Source organism: Grammomys surdaster, unplaced genomic scaffold, assembly GCF_004785775.1.
Source record: "Grammomys surdaster isolate TR1022 unplaced genomic scaffold, NIH_TR_1.0 125901, whole genome shotgun sequence".
Taxonomy (NCBI): domain Eukaryota; kingdom Metazoa; phylum Chordata; class Mammalia; order Rodentia; family Muridae; genus Grammomys; species Grammomys surdaster.
The window spans coordinates 2443353-2461638 of record NW_021620725.1 but is presented as its reverse complement, the minus strand read 5'-3'; the positions used below and the strand labels follow the sequence as shown (position 1 = coordinate 2461638).

Genomic DNA, 18286 nt, shown 5'->3' with positions numbered 1-18286 from the left:
GGAGGGAGGGAGGGAGGGAGGGAGGGAGGGAAGGCAGCGAAAGAGATTAGAAGGGAAGAGGGGAACAGAACAGAAGGAAGAAGAGGTCAAGAGAGAAGGACAGAACCCTGCAGGTGCAGGAGTAAATTATCAGGTGGATGCTCAGATGAAGCAAATCAGAATTCCTGCTGTCCTCCACACTTGTGAGTGTTGTCCTCTCATGAAGGCCTTCCTTTCTCTTCCATGAGCTTCTGCATTTCAGACCACTTCCTTTCTGGCTTGCCTGCTGCCTCCCATATGTTTGTCTGTTGACTTCCAGAAAGCCCATTTGCCTCGAAACTCCTTCTTGCCAATGGTAAGTCCGTTGCTTGAGGCTTCCAGGGCTCCTTTGCTAGGTGCTGGCGTTTTCATGTGCCAGTGGTTTATAATACTAAGGGAGGAACTTCTAAAAATAGATGCATGAGGCCAAATTTTACAATGCCATTTTTCACAGCTATTGCTTAGTTTGCTTCTGTCTCTGTAAAGAGGGTAAGTGAAGTGTACAGAAGATGGCTGTGTGCTTCCCTGAGTTTCTATAACAAAACCTACTGCTTTGCTTGCTCTCTAGTCCCATGTATGCACCCTGCTAGTTTATACACTAGAGGAAGAAACTCACTAGGTTCAGGAAATTATGAACTAAGCAAACTCTAGCTTCTCTCAGCAGTGCAAAATGATAAAATAAAAAAAAAATGTTATTCTTAATTCTTATCATGAGCTTCAGAACCCCACAGATCTGATTTGAATATCATCACTCTCTTACACCATGAACTTGGGTGACTTCCCACTCCAACTCTAAACCTGTGTTCTTCATCCTCAAGTGGATACCATGACTTTATAAAATATATTTTGACTATTACTGCTGAACATATTAGCCCATTCTTAAGTAAATATTAAATAGTACCTCATTCAACAACTGTTCTGATATCTGGGTTTAATGAGCATTTTGGGGGGGGGATCCAAAATCAAGAATTGGACAGAGAAAAATTGATAGCAGCAAGCAAAGTGAGACTTTATTAGAGAAGAATGTGTTTCCAAAGGAGAAAGAGGGCCTGAACAGAAAAAGGGGATGTTGGCAGTTCTACTGTGCCTGCTACACACGGACAGAGTTCTGTGTCACATAGCATGGGCTTTGGGGTAATATCTCTGGCTTCTTGCACATACTTTATCTGTTATATATAGCTTCACATACAGCTTCATATATCTTATGTTTCATTGACATCTTTATTTTAAGATTTATTTTATTTTGAAGTGTGTGTGTGTGTATGCGCGCGCGCGCGTGCGCACGCAAGCACATGTAGGCTTATACATACACATATATACAATTGCCCATAAAGGCTAAGAAAGGATGTTAAATTACTTGAAGCTGTAATTACTAGTTATGCCTGGACAGGTCGTAACTAGTAACTTAACTCAGGTCCCCTGCAAAAGAAGAGCTCTTAATTACTAAACCGTCTCTCACGCCTCCAAATATCAGTATCTCTTTTTTCTTTTTGGCTGTACTGGAGACTGAATCCAAGGCATTAGACATGCCAAACAAGTGTTCTACCACTGACAGATATCCTCAGGACTCACCAGCATATTAAATCTCCACCTAGGGGTGTCCTTTTCAGTATTGTAATTTCAGGACACCTTCAAATTCTTTAGACTGCCTCTGCATCTGTGTCAGTGGCTCCAGTCAGTTCCAGCCTTAGCTTGAGGCTTTCTAGTTTCTTCTTTGGTAACAAGGTATTCTCATATGCTAGCTGTGCAGCATTTGTGTAAGGTCTTGTGGACCTCACTGCCTGAAACTCCTGCCTCAGATCTGTGCCATTTCGTGAACGTTCAGTTGGTTGCAACATTTTGCTGGACTCCAACAGGTACATCAGGCAACACCAGCTTTTCCTACGGTGTATAAAGCACAATGTGGGGCATACAATATAACCATAGCAATTTTCAATACAAGTCCTATGGAGAACTAAATATAGACGGTCTTGATTTTACTCTAACACCAAGTACCAATGCCAATAGACGAGTGTGCATACAATAAAGAATTTCAAGACCCAGGACTGGAAAGGATGTGTGGATGGGGGCCCCAGCTAGGATGCTGAGCTTAAACAATGTCAGCTAGCTGATATTGTGTGTGAGAACAAAAATGCAAATAGGGGTGAATTTGATCTCTGTGGATGCCAGAGAAAATAATTCCGGAGCGTTCTTATTTTGCCCAAGCTCATTCACTGAGGCAAAGCTAATGGTGACTCTCCCCTGGCTTTTCCTGTGTCCCTGCTTTCTGACTGCACTGCTGGGGGCTGCAGAAGTCATGAGACCAGTTTACATATTCCACATCCTGCTGTGTTTTACCATTCAAATAAGGAGTATTAATCTATAGGAACAACCTACTCCTTCCCCATGAAATTCAAACATCTTAATAGCCACACTCATCTTCAGAAAGCTTGCCCTTCTTTCTTCTCTTTGTCTACCACTTCCTTGTAATAATCTTTAATGTATCCAGTCCCCCTCATTTCCTGCAAGGCATCCCCCTGTTCCTATTCTCTCAAATTTTGCTGCTCCTTTCAGTCGCTCACCACTCCCTTCCCAACTGACAGGAGTGGATGAGAAGTGGTTTCCACCTTAGGATAGCAGCATTGTAAATACCACAGGATCTCTTAGTGGTATAGGAAATGGAGAAACAAAAACTTTCAAAGGATCCAAAGAGAAACACACTAGGGATATAAGCAAAACCTGATGCAGGCATCCTGTGTAATTATTATGTCCGCTCACTCTTCCCTTCCTTAACATTTTTGAGAGGAATGTGTCATGTAGAACTGTAGAGAAGAAGCAAAAACATTATCATATCCTCAAGAATGAAAAAAATTAGAAATATACAAGAAAAAGGAGGGGATAGTAAAGGAACTATAAAAACAGATACTTAAACAGATACTTGTTCACCCAGGAAACTTCAAATGGCATCATTGATTTGTGATACTTTCTCCTTTTGTGTGTAAGTAAGCTCATAGCCTGTGTCTGCTGTCTTTATTCTCATCTCCAAATGCAGACTCATAACACACACACACACACACACACACACACACACAAACATACACACGCATCCTCTGAAAGATAAATTTCAGTTCTTTGCTTTTTGTTAAACTATATGTTTGCATTGATCACTAATGTGTTTACAGCCATATGTAAATAGTCAAATTCAGGTGAGTAAAGGGGTTGCTATTTCAAACACATTTTCCCCTTATGGAAAGATAGATCTGCTAAGTCACTTTACCACTCCTCTCAGGTCACAAAAAGAAATGATCTGTCTATTTCTCAACAGGCAGCAGTCCTTTGAGTTCTGCCTTGTTAAGCCCACAAAACACTAAACATCATCAAGTTTCATGAATTGCCCTTCTTGAATCTCAAATAAAACAAAGAATTACAGATCTCATAATGACTAATAAGATAGGTCTTTAAAATGTATTGTCTGATGTTGAACAGAGGTAGGTTGTCATATCCTAGGGGGTGGAATAAGAATAGCCTATTGTGTTTACTAAGTAAATATTAGAGGGCTAGTGGATTTTGATAGTAGTAGTTGATTTACTAAATCCTCCCCCCCCCCGTGTGTGTGTGTGTGTGTGTGTGTGTGTGTACGCTTGCGCACCTATGTCTCTGTGTCTATGTGTGTGGGACACATGCATACTCACATACACAGAGAGAGAGACAGAGACATAGAGAAAGACAGAGAGACAGAGTAAGAAAGTTGGGAATAAAGGAAGAGGGAGAAGAAAGAAGGCAAGAGGGTAAGAAGCTTCGTAGAAGTATATCTAGTTGCAAATGACTGCTGACTTACAAGGACTAGTTGACTTTGGAAACTCAATTTCACCAAAGCACAACACCTGGTATACTCTAATGAGTATTATTTCTAGCTGCTTTGCCTCCACACTGTGGAATACCAAAGAGAATGTTTCCCTCATGTCATTAGCCCTGGATTCCTCTTTCTGGCTCACGAAGACATACTAATGGAATTAGTAAGGCACAACTTGAATACACAGAGACGAAAGGGGGTCATTATAGTTGAGTGTGAGAGTGTGAAAGGTATGGACACTAAAGAAGACAGGGAGATATTTGTCTTCTAGCTGAATTATTGCCAGAAGACACAAAATTACACTAAGCAAGGGGAAACTAAACACCAGACACCAGAATAAGCGCAACATTCATCAGAGTGAGCAAAGTCGTTAAGATGTTTAAAATACAAAAAGATTGAAATTTACATTTTAAGCAAAATGTATACAGGGTACTCAATAAAAGTTTGGAATCAGAGAAAAATCTAAATTGTTGTTTGCAAGTTCTCCAGATAAATGGCAGGCTGTGGGTCACTTTCTGTCCTAAAGTTTTTGAAAGGACAGGGTATGGTGATGGAATCCTTGAGTGGGCAGAAACTAGACAGTGTGACTGAGTAAACTCATGCCTCCACAGGAAGATACACACTGAGGAAAAGGAAAAGCATGGGAGAACGTGAGTGCACTTGCGTATTCTCTGGTTATGGTGGGTTATTGCGTGCTCCAAAAACATTGCAGCTGCTGACACAAAAAGGAAAAACATCTTGTCGAGCCTGTTTCTTTTGGAGGTCAGCTTGTGGCTGATGCAATGATTCCACACAGCATTTGCATCCTTACAATATACCAAGGAATGCCCTTGTACAGATTTTACCAGCAGCATATTCTGCACACTAGCTCCCCCAGCACGCTGGTGGTACTCTGTTAGAACCATTAAAAGAAGAATGGATTTTTATGATGGCTTCCAGACGTGGCTCCATTCTCTTAAGCTGTATGAGGTGTTGTAACTGCCTCTAATACCTGCTTGTGTTGCTTAATTCTGTTCATCTGTGTCCCAGCCCATCAGGACTACTATAATGAAAAACTATAGGTGGCTTACAAACAATAGGAACTTATTTAATACAGTTCTGGAGGGTGGGAAGTCCAAGATCAAAGTGTCTGCATACATATTGTCAGGGGAGGCCTCATTCACTGGTTCATAGAAAGGCCTTTTCTGTTGTATCCTTATGAGGTGCCAATTCTCATGCTCCTATCATCTCCCCAAGGCTTTAGACTTCCAACTTGCATTACAGTATAGATTATGTCTCAGCACTCAAACTGTGGAAGAGCCAGATATTAAATTTGTATCAAGCTACCAGAGTAAACATTTACCAACTTCCTAATCAATGGCAAAGCTCATGCAAGTTCATGGAGGCTTCTGGGTATGAAACAACCCGGGAGGCTTACAATCTGGAACATTGGCTTGCTCAAAACAGAAGACCTCATGCTTTCTAAGCTATCACTCTGAACTAATGAGAAATTCTTGACTGAAGTAGTACAAATACTTCCTTACAGGTAACCCTCTTGTGGGCTTGGGGAAACTATAATAGCAAGAATGCCAGAAATGCCTGAGTTTCAACTAGAAGATCCAGAAGAAAAGCAAGGAAGAATTATAGTGGTCTTATCCAGTGGTATAAGTGATTATCGGGCTGGTTAAATGAGGGAAACTCGTGTACGTTATCCTACAAGAACTTCTCTACCCTAATGAGACTCTGCCCTGGTATTGAATTCTGGAAATAGGGGTAGCACTAGGGTAGAAGACTCTATCATGGAAGAAGGAGAAAGGATATCTGCCTCCCTCGTGTGCATTATAATGAAAGAAAACCCTCCTTACCTTCTAAGGTGGTATTGGGGAAGTTTTTCCTACAGACATGAGACTGAAAGTTTATGGAATCTTGCTTCATTGGCTACTTCTGGGGGTGCAGTGAGAAGTGTAGGGTGAGATCAGTTAACATGCTCATTTGGTTTAGAAGAATCCCAAACCTGAAATCCAATAAATATGGCTTTATTTATAGTTTTATTCTCCAACTAGTAAAGCCTGAGGAAATATTGCAGAAAGTATCTTTCTTTCTTCCACAACAGGTTTATTTCTTTAAGAAGATAAAATGTGGGGAAGGGATCTGTGGACACTCCCCCACATTTCTAGATATGGAATGGAAAAGGATGCAGTGTTTCAACCATCTTCAAACCTGTACCCATTCTTCTCCTTTTGAAAATTCTATGCTCACATAAGTTATAACTCGTGTCAGTTTTGCAGTTATGGAAGAGGGCAGGTGGAGAAATCTTAAAACTCTCATAGTTGTCTTTAACACTTCTTGCTACAGTCTATCATTACTCTTAACCTCCCCCCCCAAAAAAAGTGACCTTTCACATTTTCTACATATTTTACATCCTATATCTGGCACATAAGATCTTTCTTGAGAATAGGCAAGGGAAATCTTAGGTGGAAATTAACCCATTTAGAAATAATACTCTGAGATGTATCTTAGTGGGCAGCATTTTCAGTACAACATGTGCTATCTGGAATACAGTGTGCAGCACTTTCAGTACAACATGTGTAATCCAGAATACACTAAATCCAAACCAAATAATTGTATATCATTATTGCCTATTCCTTATTTTCTCAAAGCCAGTCATCTTGTCTGTTGGCAGAGATTAGAAGCTTCTCATGTTCCCAACAGTTGTGTGATAAAATGTAATCAAAGAGGTCCTGTGCTCTTCTGGGAGTCTAGTTAACAGGCTTGGTTGACATATCAAGACAACGAATTCCTGTCCATGCTAGCTGGATGTTATGTTGATTTGGTCATTTGGGGACTTTTAGGAAAGGAACAGCTTGTGGCATTTGAGCGGAGCCATTAATTGGTATCGTTTAGTGTAGCATGACGAGGAGGAAGATTCCATGGTGGGGCACAACTGTGTCAACACCCCAGCTGCTCTGTGCTAACTGAATGGGCAGTGGAGCTGTAAATTTAGTCATGTGAGGGGCATAGGATTTTACTGAAGTTAAAATTCACAGACCTTTCTGTCCATGCTTTAGCTACATCCTTTCTGTTGCCCAACCTCCTTCTCCACCATTTCTTCCCCCCTTTAAAGTCTCCTCCCACGATTTTTCCTTCCAATCTATTTAGGAAAAAAAGTTTATTTAATTGGTTAGGTGCCTTGTGAGAGTGTAAAAGATTTCTTGTCTAGTTTTTCTTTATGGAAACAAAACATTCGATTCTGTAGATTGTTTCAAAGTAGAGCCTTCCTGGCCCTAACTCCAACTGTAAACACTGGGTGTGCCTTCTTATGCCCTAGACTTGGTGTCTCAATCAAAGACATCATTAGCTACACATTCTCGTACAACCACCCATGGCTCGAAAGCCTGGATGGTAATCAGCACAAGAATTAGCACAGGGCTTATTTTTTAAATATTTAGATCTATTTTTCTTTATGTATGTGTGTATGTATATATATATATATATATATATATATATATATATATATATGCATGTATGTATGTGGCACATATGTGTACATGGCTGTAGAAGCCAGATGAGGACATCAGGTTCCTTAACACTAGAGTCACAGGTGGTTGTGAGCTGTATGATGTACCATTAATTGAACTTGAGGTCTATGGAAGACCAGGAAACCCTCTTTATTGAGCCAGCTTTCTAGTCTCAACACATGATTTTTGTGATAAACAAGATCCACATAATTCAAAAAGTGGCATTTCTTGCAAGCAATCCACTCTCTTTCCAGCAGCTCCTTTGATGTAGGAGGGTAAGTAGTAAAGATGATTACCAGTGCAACATGTAGATCCCTGGTGATTCATGCTGACTGCTGCCCCTTCTTTGTTCCAAATACTTGACTAATGACTGACAGATATGAATGCTTGAGCACTCTAGTCTCTTGTCTTCTTGTTATTGGGACAGTGTTGAAATGCGAAATGTGTGGTACCCTGAGTCCCCGAAGGACCGAATCAGCATTGTTTCTGGAAATTTAACCTGGCATCATAACCTGGCTTCTTTCTCTACCAGCTACCATTTCCCAACTCCTCAACCTGTTCTTCCTCAAAACACTTCCCATTTAATCACATTCAGAAGAAACTTTATGGTGTCGTCTGTATCTGCAGATTCTGACCTCAGACAAAGCACGTTGTCAAATTAATGAAAAGTCATGTTGATTTATTGCTTTTAAAAGGAAAAAAAAGAGAAGTAATCTGCTGCCTATTTTAGACTGATAAAAATAATCATGCAATTGTCTGTTTTTTTTTTCAGGAAGAGAATTTGAAGGAGAAGAAGAATATCTGGAGATCCTAGGCATCACCAGGGAACAGTCAGGCAAATATGAGTGCAAGGCTGCCAACGAGGTCTCCTCCGCGGATGTCAAACAAGTCAAGGTCACTGTGAACTGTGAGTACAGGATCAGCAGGTGTTCCATGCCCAAGGCACACTTCCACTCCCAGTGCGCTCTACAGATCCCATTAGCAAAAGCTCATAGCATTTCAAGCAGATGTTCTTCTGGTCAGGGATGCACATTTATACATTGGACACTTCCAAGGGCAAGACTTGGCCTTTGAATTTGATAAATCAACGCTTCTGATTCTAAATATAACCAGCAATACATTTCACAATATCCTCTGTCTTTTACCCAGACAGTGGAATTAAGAAACCATGATGAGACACACCACTTGAGTTTCTGGCAGTCACTGTTGTAGAGCCTGTGGACACCAAGGTCATATTACTTTGGGAAAAGCAACAATCTATATCTACTTTAGCTGAAATTTTTATCTTAATGCATTGTTTGTCAGAAGAGAATAGCCCCAAGATTATATTATATCCTCTGCTATTTAACTAATTGGCCTTGGGACCAAATTCAAGCCCATTTGGTCAGATACAGTGTGTCCCTGACGGCTAGAGGGAAATGTCTGATAAGTTCATTTCAGTTATCTATTTCTCCCTAAAGCCTGGGCATTAGAAATGAAGATTTCACTAAGATGCATAGGTAAGTGAGCATACTTTGAACTTGTCAGATGAAAGGCTCTTTAGATGTAGTTCAAAGTGGGAGGAGGGAGGAAGAGGGGATCTATAGGATGTGTGTCACCCAGCAAAGGAATAAAAAATTTGTTTATCCTGCTCAATTAAGAGTGACTTCCTATAACATTCAAATTCAAAATCCTTTACCACATAATTATGCCTAAGGACATGAAAGGACAAAGAGATGTCCTGACACACCTCTCTCTCTCTCTCTCTCTCTCTCTCTCTCTCTCTCTCTCTCTCTCTCCCCCCCCCTTTCCTCTTCTCTCTCTCTGTGCATGTATATTTATTACCGCAGTCATACATACATAGACCCATTTATGCATGAAACACACAATCACACATAATCAGACACAATCACACATGGCACAAATACTTGAGCCTACATCTGAAAGTGTATTTTAAGCCATGATGCAGTACATTTTTGCGTTCCTACATCTTTCTTGATGTCACCTATATGCCAGAGTCAATATAAATGCACTCTAGTCCTCTAACAACACTGACAATGTAAATATAATCAAGTCCAATTTAAAGTTTTAGAAACTGAAGCATAAATTTAGGAAATCGCCTATCCAAAGCAGCACAAAAAGCAAATGTAAGGGGTAAGGGTGTTCAGCTTCAGGTCTATTTGATTCTAAAGCCCAAACTTCCCAAGGAAGCAGAGGAAGAAGAGAAATTTCAATTATTTGTAATGCTCGACATAGCTTCCTGTTAGGGATTTAAGCATGCTATTAGTCTTGGTGTAATCCAATGAGATAAGCATCAATATTCTTGCTTTAGAATTTTGGAACTGAGCTTGCTTAAGGTGGCTTAGCCTCTGCTAGAATGCCCTGGTCCCCAGTGCCTAGCTCCAGCCAGCCTGATAGCTTTCTGAAATGGGCAATGAAGACTCCACTGTGTACCTTGGGGAAGCCAATAGACACAGCACTGAACTCCACGTTTATGATCTCATTTTTAAGAGCAAGGGGTTGCATTTGATGAGCTGTGAAGTGCTTTTATCCCTGGCTGTCTCCAATTTTTTTTTTTTTTAGTAATAGAGTTTTGAAATGCCAGTATTACTATTCTTTTGCAGTACTGGGTGTGTTTCAAAGATGCATTAATGATCTCAATGTTATAAAATGCTTTAGGTCCTTTTTTCACATGAAAGGCAATTTCTCTGGGTGTTTATGTAAGTTTGTAATTAGGTTAGTTAACTTCTATTATGCACACATAGCCATGCTATCATCTGCCACCTCTTCTCTGACTTTTAGAGTCAAGATTCCATTTTCACTTAATTGACCTTCAACTTAATTAGGTTTCCTGAAAGTCCAATCATATAGTAAATAGAAAATATTTATGCTTCCATTGTATGAAACATCAAAGTAGTCTGGATTGGAGATGGTTTCCAAGATCAAAGCTAGTCGCCTGGGTCCTGTTATTATTGAAGCAATTAGTCTGACATTGCTCCCTCTTCACTGTCCCCAAAGTATAATTTAGAACAGGAAAAAATACTGATAATTTTCAAGAAAACTTTTATGAAAATATGAGCTTTTTTCTAGTAATGAGTGAATGACTGAATATGGACAGAGCCCACCGATTCTCAAAAATTATCTTGGAAGAATTCAATTAGAGACCCAATGTGCTTTAACCAAGAGGAACAAGAATGTGCTCAGCCTTACAAAAATAGTCAGTAAGTGTTAACTGAAGGTAAAGATAGAAAACTCAAAATAAAACTCCATTTTAATATTTTCCCAAACTCTATAAATAAATCATACTGGCTACAAATCAGGAAAAACATTCTAGTTTCAAATTCCTCTGGAATCACCTTTTTAATCCAAACCTCATAAAGTACATGTATATAAAATCAGTCCTCACACCAGAAATTCTGTTCAGATAAACTGTGGTACCCAGACATACTTGCATTTTGTACATAGATGGAGTTTCCAGGATTGAATTATAGAAGCTTGTTCTCACCTATAGAAAGACAGCCGAGATCTCTTTTGTCACTTCATCTGAACCTTTGTTTAACTTGAGTTCTCTTCAATTTCAAGCAGAGGCTTCGGGATTAGGTCAGGCAAACAGGATGGCTAAGAGAACTACTGATGGAAGAGATTATCATAATGAACACACCCTGGATACCACTAAAAGAAGCAATCTCGGCACTTACAACTTTCCCACTGCTGCTCATTGATTCATTTACTCATTTGCCAACATATGTTTGTTATGGGATACACAGAGGCTAGCCCAGTAAGGAAGGAGACATAACAGTCTCACCCGTTGAGCTCACAGCAGATTCTGAAGACTTTCCTTTCTACTTCCCTTAGATAACCTGCCTTTGTGATAGGTCTATATTATTGCACATAGCCATTTTACAGACAAAGTCTATTTCCTACTTGGTAGGAGGGCCTGGCATCTATAGAAAGCTAAATCATTACCTTGAAATCTTCGCCATTAAATAAATTTGGTAAAATTTATGGAATGGACAAGACTTTTGACTTTCTTTGTCTTATGAAGGCACAGATTATATCAACCACAGAAATACACTATCCTGACTCTACACTCTCAACTGCACCTTCCATTATGCCTTAACGAGTCTTTAGAATAGTATCTGCCCAAGAACAAGTGTTCAATAGATGCATGCTATTGCTTTTTTTCAGACTTTTCCTAGAGTGGACTTCTTTCCTAGTCATGAGGAAATTCCTAAATGCTGCTCTCATTCTTCCCCATCCAAAACTGACATGCTAATGTCCTTACCTTTTGCCTACCCACAGTATGCCCCCCCACCTCTCTCTCTGTCTCACATTGACAGCCTTTGCAATTTCTCTTTCCTCTTCTTATCTCCCTTTCACCCAACTCTGCATCTAGGTCTAAATGACTCACCCTATACAAACGGTAGAGGACCAGGGACATAGACATTTCCAAAGCTCTTACATGTGTGTTAATTTAGAAAAAGCAGAGGTTACTGAACAACATGCACCACCTGTTGGGTATACCCGTGTGTAGAGATACCTACAATGGCCAAGAGAAGGCATGAAATCTCCTAGGTCTGGAATTATTAACAGTCGTAATCTACCAGGTGGCTACTGAGAGCTGAAAGAGTCTCTAGAACAGGAACAGGCACATGTAACTTCTGGACAAACTTTCCAGAACTTAAATGTGCAATTTAACTAGACTCTTCAGTATTTTGGTTCAAAGGTCACCTGATAAGCAAATTTAGGGAAATAATGTCTCAATGTAGAGTGAGACCTCAAATTATTCATGACAACACCTTTCCAGTCACTGTGTTGGCCTTACATTTTCCAAATAACATTCCACTTATATTTTGAGAATTTCATAGAATATAGTTAATCATAGCTATTCTCATCTCCCAGATCCTTCTAGATCTTCCACCACCTCCCTCACCCCCAACTGTGTCTAGTTTCATACTCTCTCCACCCACGCTCTTGTATGCACACACAGAATGTAGACATTCTCTGACCTAAAGTCAAAGAGCTTATGAATGACAGACTTCAGACTCCTAGGTCTAACTCAAATTTCTCTGCACCCATACCCAAGAGAGCAACAGTGGTGAAAGCAATTGATGTACCTACTTTAGATGCTGAAAGTGTTCTTTTTACATGTGACTTCATACAATATTTGCCTTACATCTGTGTATGAGATTGATAGGTGTCATTGTCTGTATTCGTAGGCAAGAGGCCAAGAAGAAACAGGTGTCTATGGCAACAGTAGAGGCATGGGAGGACGTCAGGCCGGAATCTTCAGATTTCTAATTTAGAAATATACCAATTATGTCACTATATGTTCTGCCATTTTTTCCAGCGTTCTATAAACATTTACAGAAATCTGCAATATTTACTTTTCAAGCTCCCTTAAATAATGTTTTATTTTCTTATTAAGAGTCTACTCCTGGAGCTATAGAGATGGCTCAGTGGTTAAGGACACTTATTTTTCTTATACAGAATCTGGGTTTGGTTCCCAATATTGACATAGCCACCAAAGCTTACAGCCATCATAACTTCAGTTCCACTGTGTCTAATGCCCGTTTCTGACCTTCCTGAACTCTAAGAGCACTGGGCTCTGTGCAAATGGTGCACAGATGTATATGTGCACAAGAACTTCATACACATAAAATGGATAAATCTTGAAAGTGAAATGAAAGAACTTATTCAAACAAACAAGCAGTTCGGAGAGGTTCAGAACACGATCAACACGGATCTAAATCCATACTTCAGCAAACATTGCTCAGATGTATTTGAACAAGTTACTAACCTATTGCAAATTTCCCTTCTTGTTCTCCAAATAACACTACTAATGCATAACTCTTAGGGCTGCCATTTGGACAAATAAAGATGTCTGACATCTGAAACAGTGCTAATAGGTGTCTATAGTGTTGTTAACCATATCCTTTATTAAAATTTTATGATTTTTGCAATCTTTCCCAATATTAGGAAGGTTAAATGAATGAGAGGTTTGTTTTTTTTTTCCTAAGCCACTCTTATCCTTATTATCATCATTCTGATGGAAAGAATTTTGTTATCAGTGATGTAAGAATTTAAGGAAGCTCTGATTAATGTTTTTAGGACCGGGAATTTTGAAGTTAAAAAACTGGAGGAATCATTTGACAATTTATGTAAGCGCTTCCAACATCATGTAAAGAATGACAACGAATCTCTCAGTGCAGTATTTGTAAGAACCACATTTTTATTATAATCAAATTTTGAACAGGCACACTTATTATTTTAACTCTACAAGGCATGCTACAATATAATTCATAATAATCGTTCTTAGCCATAGCTACACAGAATTTATTCTAAATGAACTTTGAAATGTTCATTCACAAAAGCCATGGAAGAAGATCTGGACCATGATGTCATTTGAGGAATAAGAGGAGCAACAAGCTTTTGTACTCCTTATTAGTGGCTGTGAACTGACTTTGATGAAAGGAACTTGCTGGTTCTAAATGAAAAAAAGCAAGTGGTTGGACTTGGTGATTGATCAGAGTCATCCTTCTTCTGAATTTAATGTGCTTACCCCTAGTTTCTAGATAGCTTCCAGCATGTTGGGGCTTCTAACAGCTTAATAAACACTTTGTTGCTTATCTGCTCACCTGTGAAACAAATTCAGAAATGAAGATAAGTTTGAAAAGCTAAATGCTTCCATGGTAGAGGTCAAAATATAAGTATTACCAAGTAGTACCTTAGCATCTCTAACTAGCCACACACACCCCAGGCACCCTGGGCTTGGGCTAGGATGTCTGCCTTTATGAGATCAGGAAGGAGCAGTTCTAGATCCAGCTTTGAGAATGAGAAGACCTCCCCACCCCACCCCAGAGCTCTTTGGCCAAAAGCAAAGTTCCAAAAGAACTAAGAACTATTCTTTTAAAACAGAAGGGTCTGAAGTCCAAGAAACTTGGAACAACATAATGAGACACTACCTCCAAAACAAAGACAGACAAATACCAAACAGGGCAAAGAGAAGAGACAAACAGGCTCAACATGTTCTTTTGTTTGTTTGTTGTTGTTGTTAAAAAAATCATTATCCCCCAAGTAATACACATCAAGTAATAGGCACATCAAATAATATGGACTTAAACAGTCAGAGCAAGGAATGTTCTGGAAAGTTATGTATCTGTGACTTGTGATCCTGATACTATGCCAGAGGGTTTTGAGGAAATGCACCACAGCTATACTGTGTCAATATGCTATAGCTCTGAGTAACATAGTGGTGCTGGTGATGATGGTGGCAGTACTGGTGATGGTGGTGGTGGTGGTGGTGGTGGTGGTGGTGGTGGTCATGGTGATGATGGTAGTGATAGTAGTGGTGGTGGGTAAGGGTCTGTCTTTCTTGACTGGGTAAATGACAGAGTAATGAAACATCAGTCTTCACTAAGGATTTGTCATTTATATGCATGTAGCTCCAGAAACAAACACGTCTTGAGATTTATTTTCCATATTAAATAATTGAACAAACTATAGAATCAGAAGTAACATTGTCTTTCCTACCAACATCAGTGAACCACTGGGCTACAAACTGCGACAGCGTGGGTGTCTGCAGAGCAGGAAAAAGACGAAAATAAGTGAGGATACAAAATTAAATGGACTGAGTTATTACACAGTTGGTCATCTTTACCTGATTTATTGATTTATTCTGTGTGTGTGTGTGTGTGTGTGTGTGTGTGTGTGTGTGTGTCTATGTGTGATGCATATGTCCTATGTGTTCATATGTGTGCATGTATCCACATGTATACATGTATGTATATAGGCCCACATGTGTGTGCATATATTTGAAGAACAGAGTCCAACTTCAGCTGTCTTCCTCTACTGTTCTGTACCTTAATGGTTTGTTTGGTTTTTGTTTTGGTCTTTGTCTTTGTTTTAAGACAAGATTTCTCACTGAATGTGGAGTCCACCAATTGGCTGGGCTGCCTGGCCAGCAATCTATCAGGCCTGGCCGAATCCTGGCATTATAGACATGCACCCACATGCTTAACTTTTCACATGGGTGCTGGTGATCTCAACTCAGGTCCTCATAGATTTTCATCAAAGTCGACTCACTGAGCCATATTCCACCTTTTGTGTACATTATTTTGGTGGATAGCATCTCTTGATGCCCAAACAAAAAACCTGGTATTATCCCTTTATCTTTCCTCCCTTCCTATTTATGTCTAATCCATTGCTAGGTGATCATTTCTAAGGTTCTGTATATTTCAAATCTGTCCTCTGCTTCCCATCTTTTTATAATAAACCTGGTGCAGAATCTTCTAAATTCCTTCATCAGCTTCCAAATGGGCCTCCCTGCTGCTAGCTCCAGGCCTTTATTGATGAGGGAATTGAATCACTGTGACTCTGGGCAAAGTACTAAAGTCTCTAATAAGAAAGGACAAGGAGGGGCCAAGCCTCAATTTGAGCTCATATATATCAAATTTAAATCTAAGCTTAAAACCTCCTCTATTTTATGCTCTATCCCTCTACCAATAATTCTACCATCAGCACAAATACATCCAATTCATGCACTGTTCCTTGAACAGATGGGCTTTAATGACCTAGGTAGCCAATCATAGGTAGAAAGACTTTTCAATGGAAACTTGCTGATCATTTTAAACTGTCTTCTTTGAAAAGATAAGGAAGGAGGGAAGGACTTAAACTCATGTGGATGGCTCTAAATCTAGGCTCAAACCTCAATTTCAGGCTTCCTACAACTGACCACTACTAACTCTAGCTCCTAACCTAGGGAGTAGAGACAAGTGAATTATCTAGAAAGCTAGAAATTTAAAGACAAGCATGGTTAAAAGTATAAAACTGCATGTGCTATAATGAAGTTGACAGCTCAGTGTTAAGGATCAGACTGGGAGGATTGCCATATACATTTAAAGTGCAGTTCCCTTCTTGTATAAATGATAAGCCAAGGTTCAGGCTATAGATACACTACACATAGGCTGTACGATGAGTGGTCCATAAGCCACACCGAAGCTATGTCCCAGGACCCCTACTTTCAGTTCATGGTTTTGCTGGGGTTTTTTTCTTCTGTTTAGCTTTTCAATAGAGCATCTTCTCATTTTGTGCTTCTAAGAAAATAAGCAGCGAAGTCTAAACCAAAAGAGTAATGCCCTGGACTATTGTTTACATATGGTTTGACAGAATTATCTAAATGCCTTCTTACTCTTTTCTCTCTGAAAATGGAAAAAAATCCATACTAATGGTAAAATGAGATGGAAAGAAACTGCAACTGCAGACTTTCCTGACATTGTTCTATATGATTCTGTAGACGAGAAATTTAAAACTGATTCCTAAAACTATAGGAAAACAAAAACAAATAGAAATAGCATAATCCAGATATTTAAGTAAATTGTGTATGGTAAAGTTTATTTTATTAGTTAACTTTTCCTCCACAAAATCTGAGTGACCTGACTGGTAGTGCTTAGGCCTATTTTTCCCATACACACAGCTAAGTTACCATTCCCTGGAAAATAACCTTTAGATGAAAAAGTTCTCTTTCTGTGTGCCTCTCACTATCTTTGTGTCTCCCTCTTATCTGTGTGGTGTGGTGTGGTGTGGCATGGTGGTGGTGCAAATGTACATGGGGGCCGTCAAGTATAATCTTCAGGAATGCCATCAGATTTCTTTAACTCAGGCTAAATTTTCTGACCAACAATCCTCGGGAATCCTCCTGTCTTCACCTCTCCAGACCTAGGATTACAGGCTCATGCAATGATGTGTAGAATTTTTACATGGGGGTCTGGAATCAAACTCAAGGGCTCATGCTTACAAGGTAAGGGCTTTACTGGCTGAGCCAACCACCTTGGCCTGGGAAAAATCTTTTTCTCAAACTTTACATGGGCAAAAAACATCATGAGATCAACGAGATCATGTCTACCATATTGTCTTACTTCACTTTAGTAGGATATGTATAAAGAATCATGGCAAAATTACACTATCAGATTAGGTTTATACTTCATCCCAAGTCAATTATAGTTTTGATAGGCCCAGTCAGAGGCTCTCTCAATAGATAGATAGATAGATAGATAGATAGATAGATAGATAGATAGATAGACAGATAGACAGACAGACAGACAGATAGACAGATAGACAGATAGACAGATAGACAGATAGACAGATAGATAGATAGATAGATAGATAGATAGATAGACAGACAGACAGACAGACAGACAGACAGACAGACAGACAGAGATAAAGATAGATAAACATATCCAACTGCCATTGGAGTGAAGGACTGATGGCAAGCAGATCTTCTGTCCAGTATTAGACATATCATATTGCAACTCATACATAAAAGCCAAATTGCCATGTGTCATAGCAACAGAAGGGAACACATAGGAGCAAAGACCAGAACAATGACCTCATGGTAGATTTCTTTCTTATTAGTTTCTAGAGTCTTCTGATGACCTATGGCAAAGTTACAGATTAGAATAAGTTTAACCCTTTCATTTTCACCAGACTTTTCAAAGCCATTACTAACTATGGTAATAATAGCAATGACAAAAGAAAATGGTCAAATTACATGTTTGCTCAATGACTAAGTACAAGCACTGTTCTTGGGGAGGCAGTGAGTTCAGGTTCCAAGCATCCATGTCGGATGGCTTGCAGCTTCAGGGCATCCAGTAACCTCCGTGAACTTCATGGGGTCCAGCACTCAAGTTATGTAACACACACACACACACACAGAGAGAGAGAGAGAGAGAGAGAGATACATATATACATGTAACTAAAAAATAAATCTTAAAAAATTATCTTTTGGCTTCATGGCTTCCTGAAAAACAAAAGCCATAACTGGAATGATTGAGGAGGGGAAAAGAAAGCATGGCTTTCATTCACATAAAATGTCATTGAGTGTTGTATAAACCAACTGGACATTCCATTAGTCATATTTCACTTTACTTTAGCTTGCTGGTGACCAGTCTGATATAGCTAA

General features: G+C 39.4%; 1 protein-coding gene across 2 annotated transcripts in view; it reads left to right on the top strand.

Moving 5' to 3' along the window:
* Lsamp (limbic system associated membrane protein) overlaps positions 1-18286 on the top strand; it is a 631942-nt gene that overhangs the window by 581825 nt on the left and 31831 nt on the right. For both annotated transcript variants that reach the window (XM_028752435.1, XM_028752434.1), the window contains exon 4: positions 8120-8254. In XM_028752435.1, coding sequence (XP_028608268.1) covers positions 8120-8254 — 135 coding nt within the window. The remainder of the gene's footprint in view (positions 1-8119; positions 8255-18286) is intronic.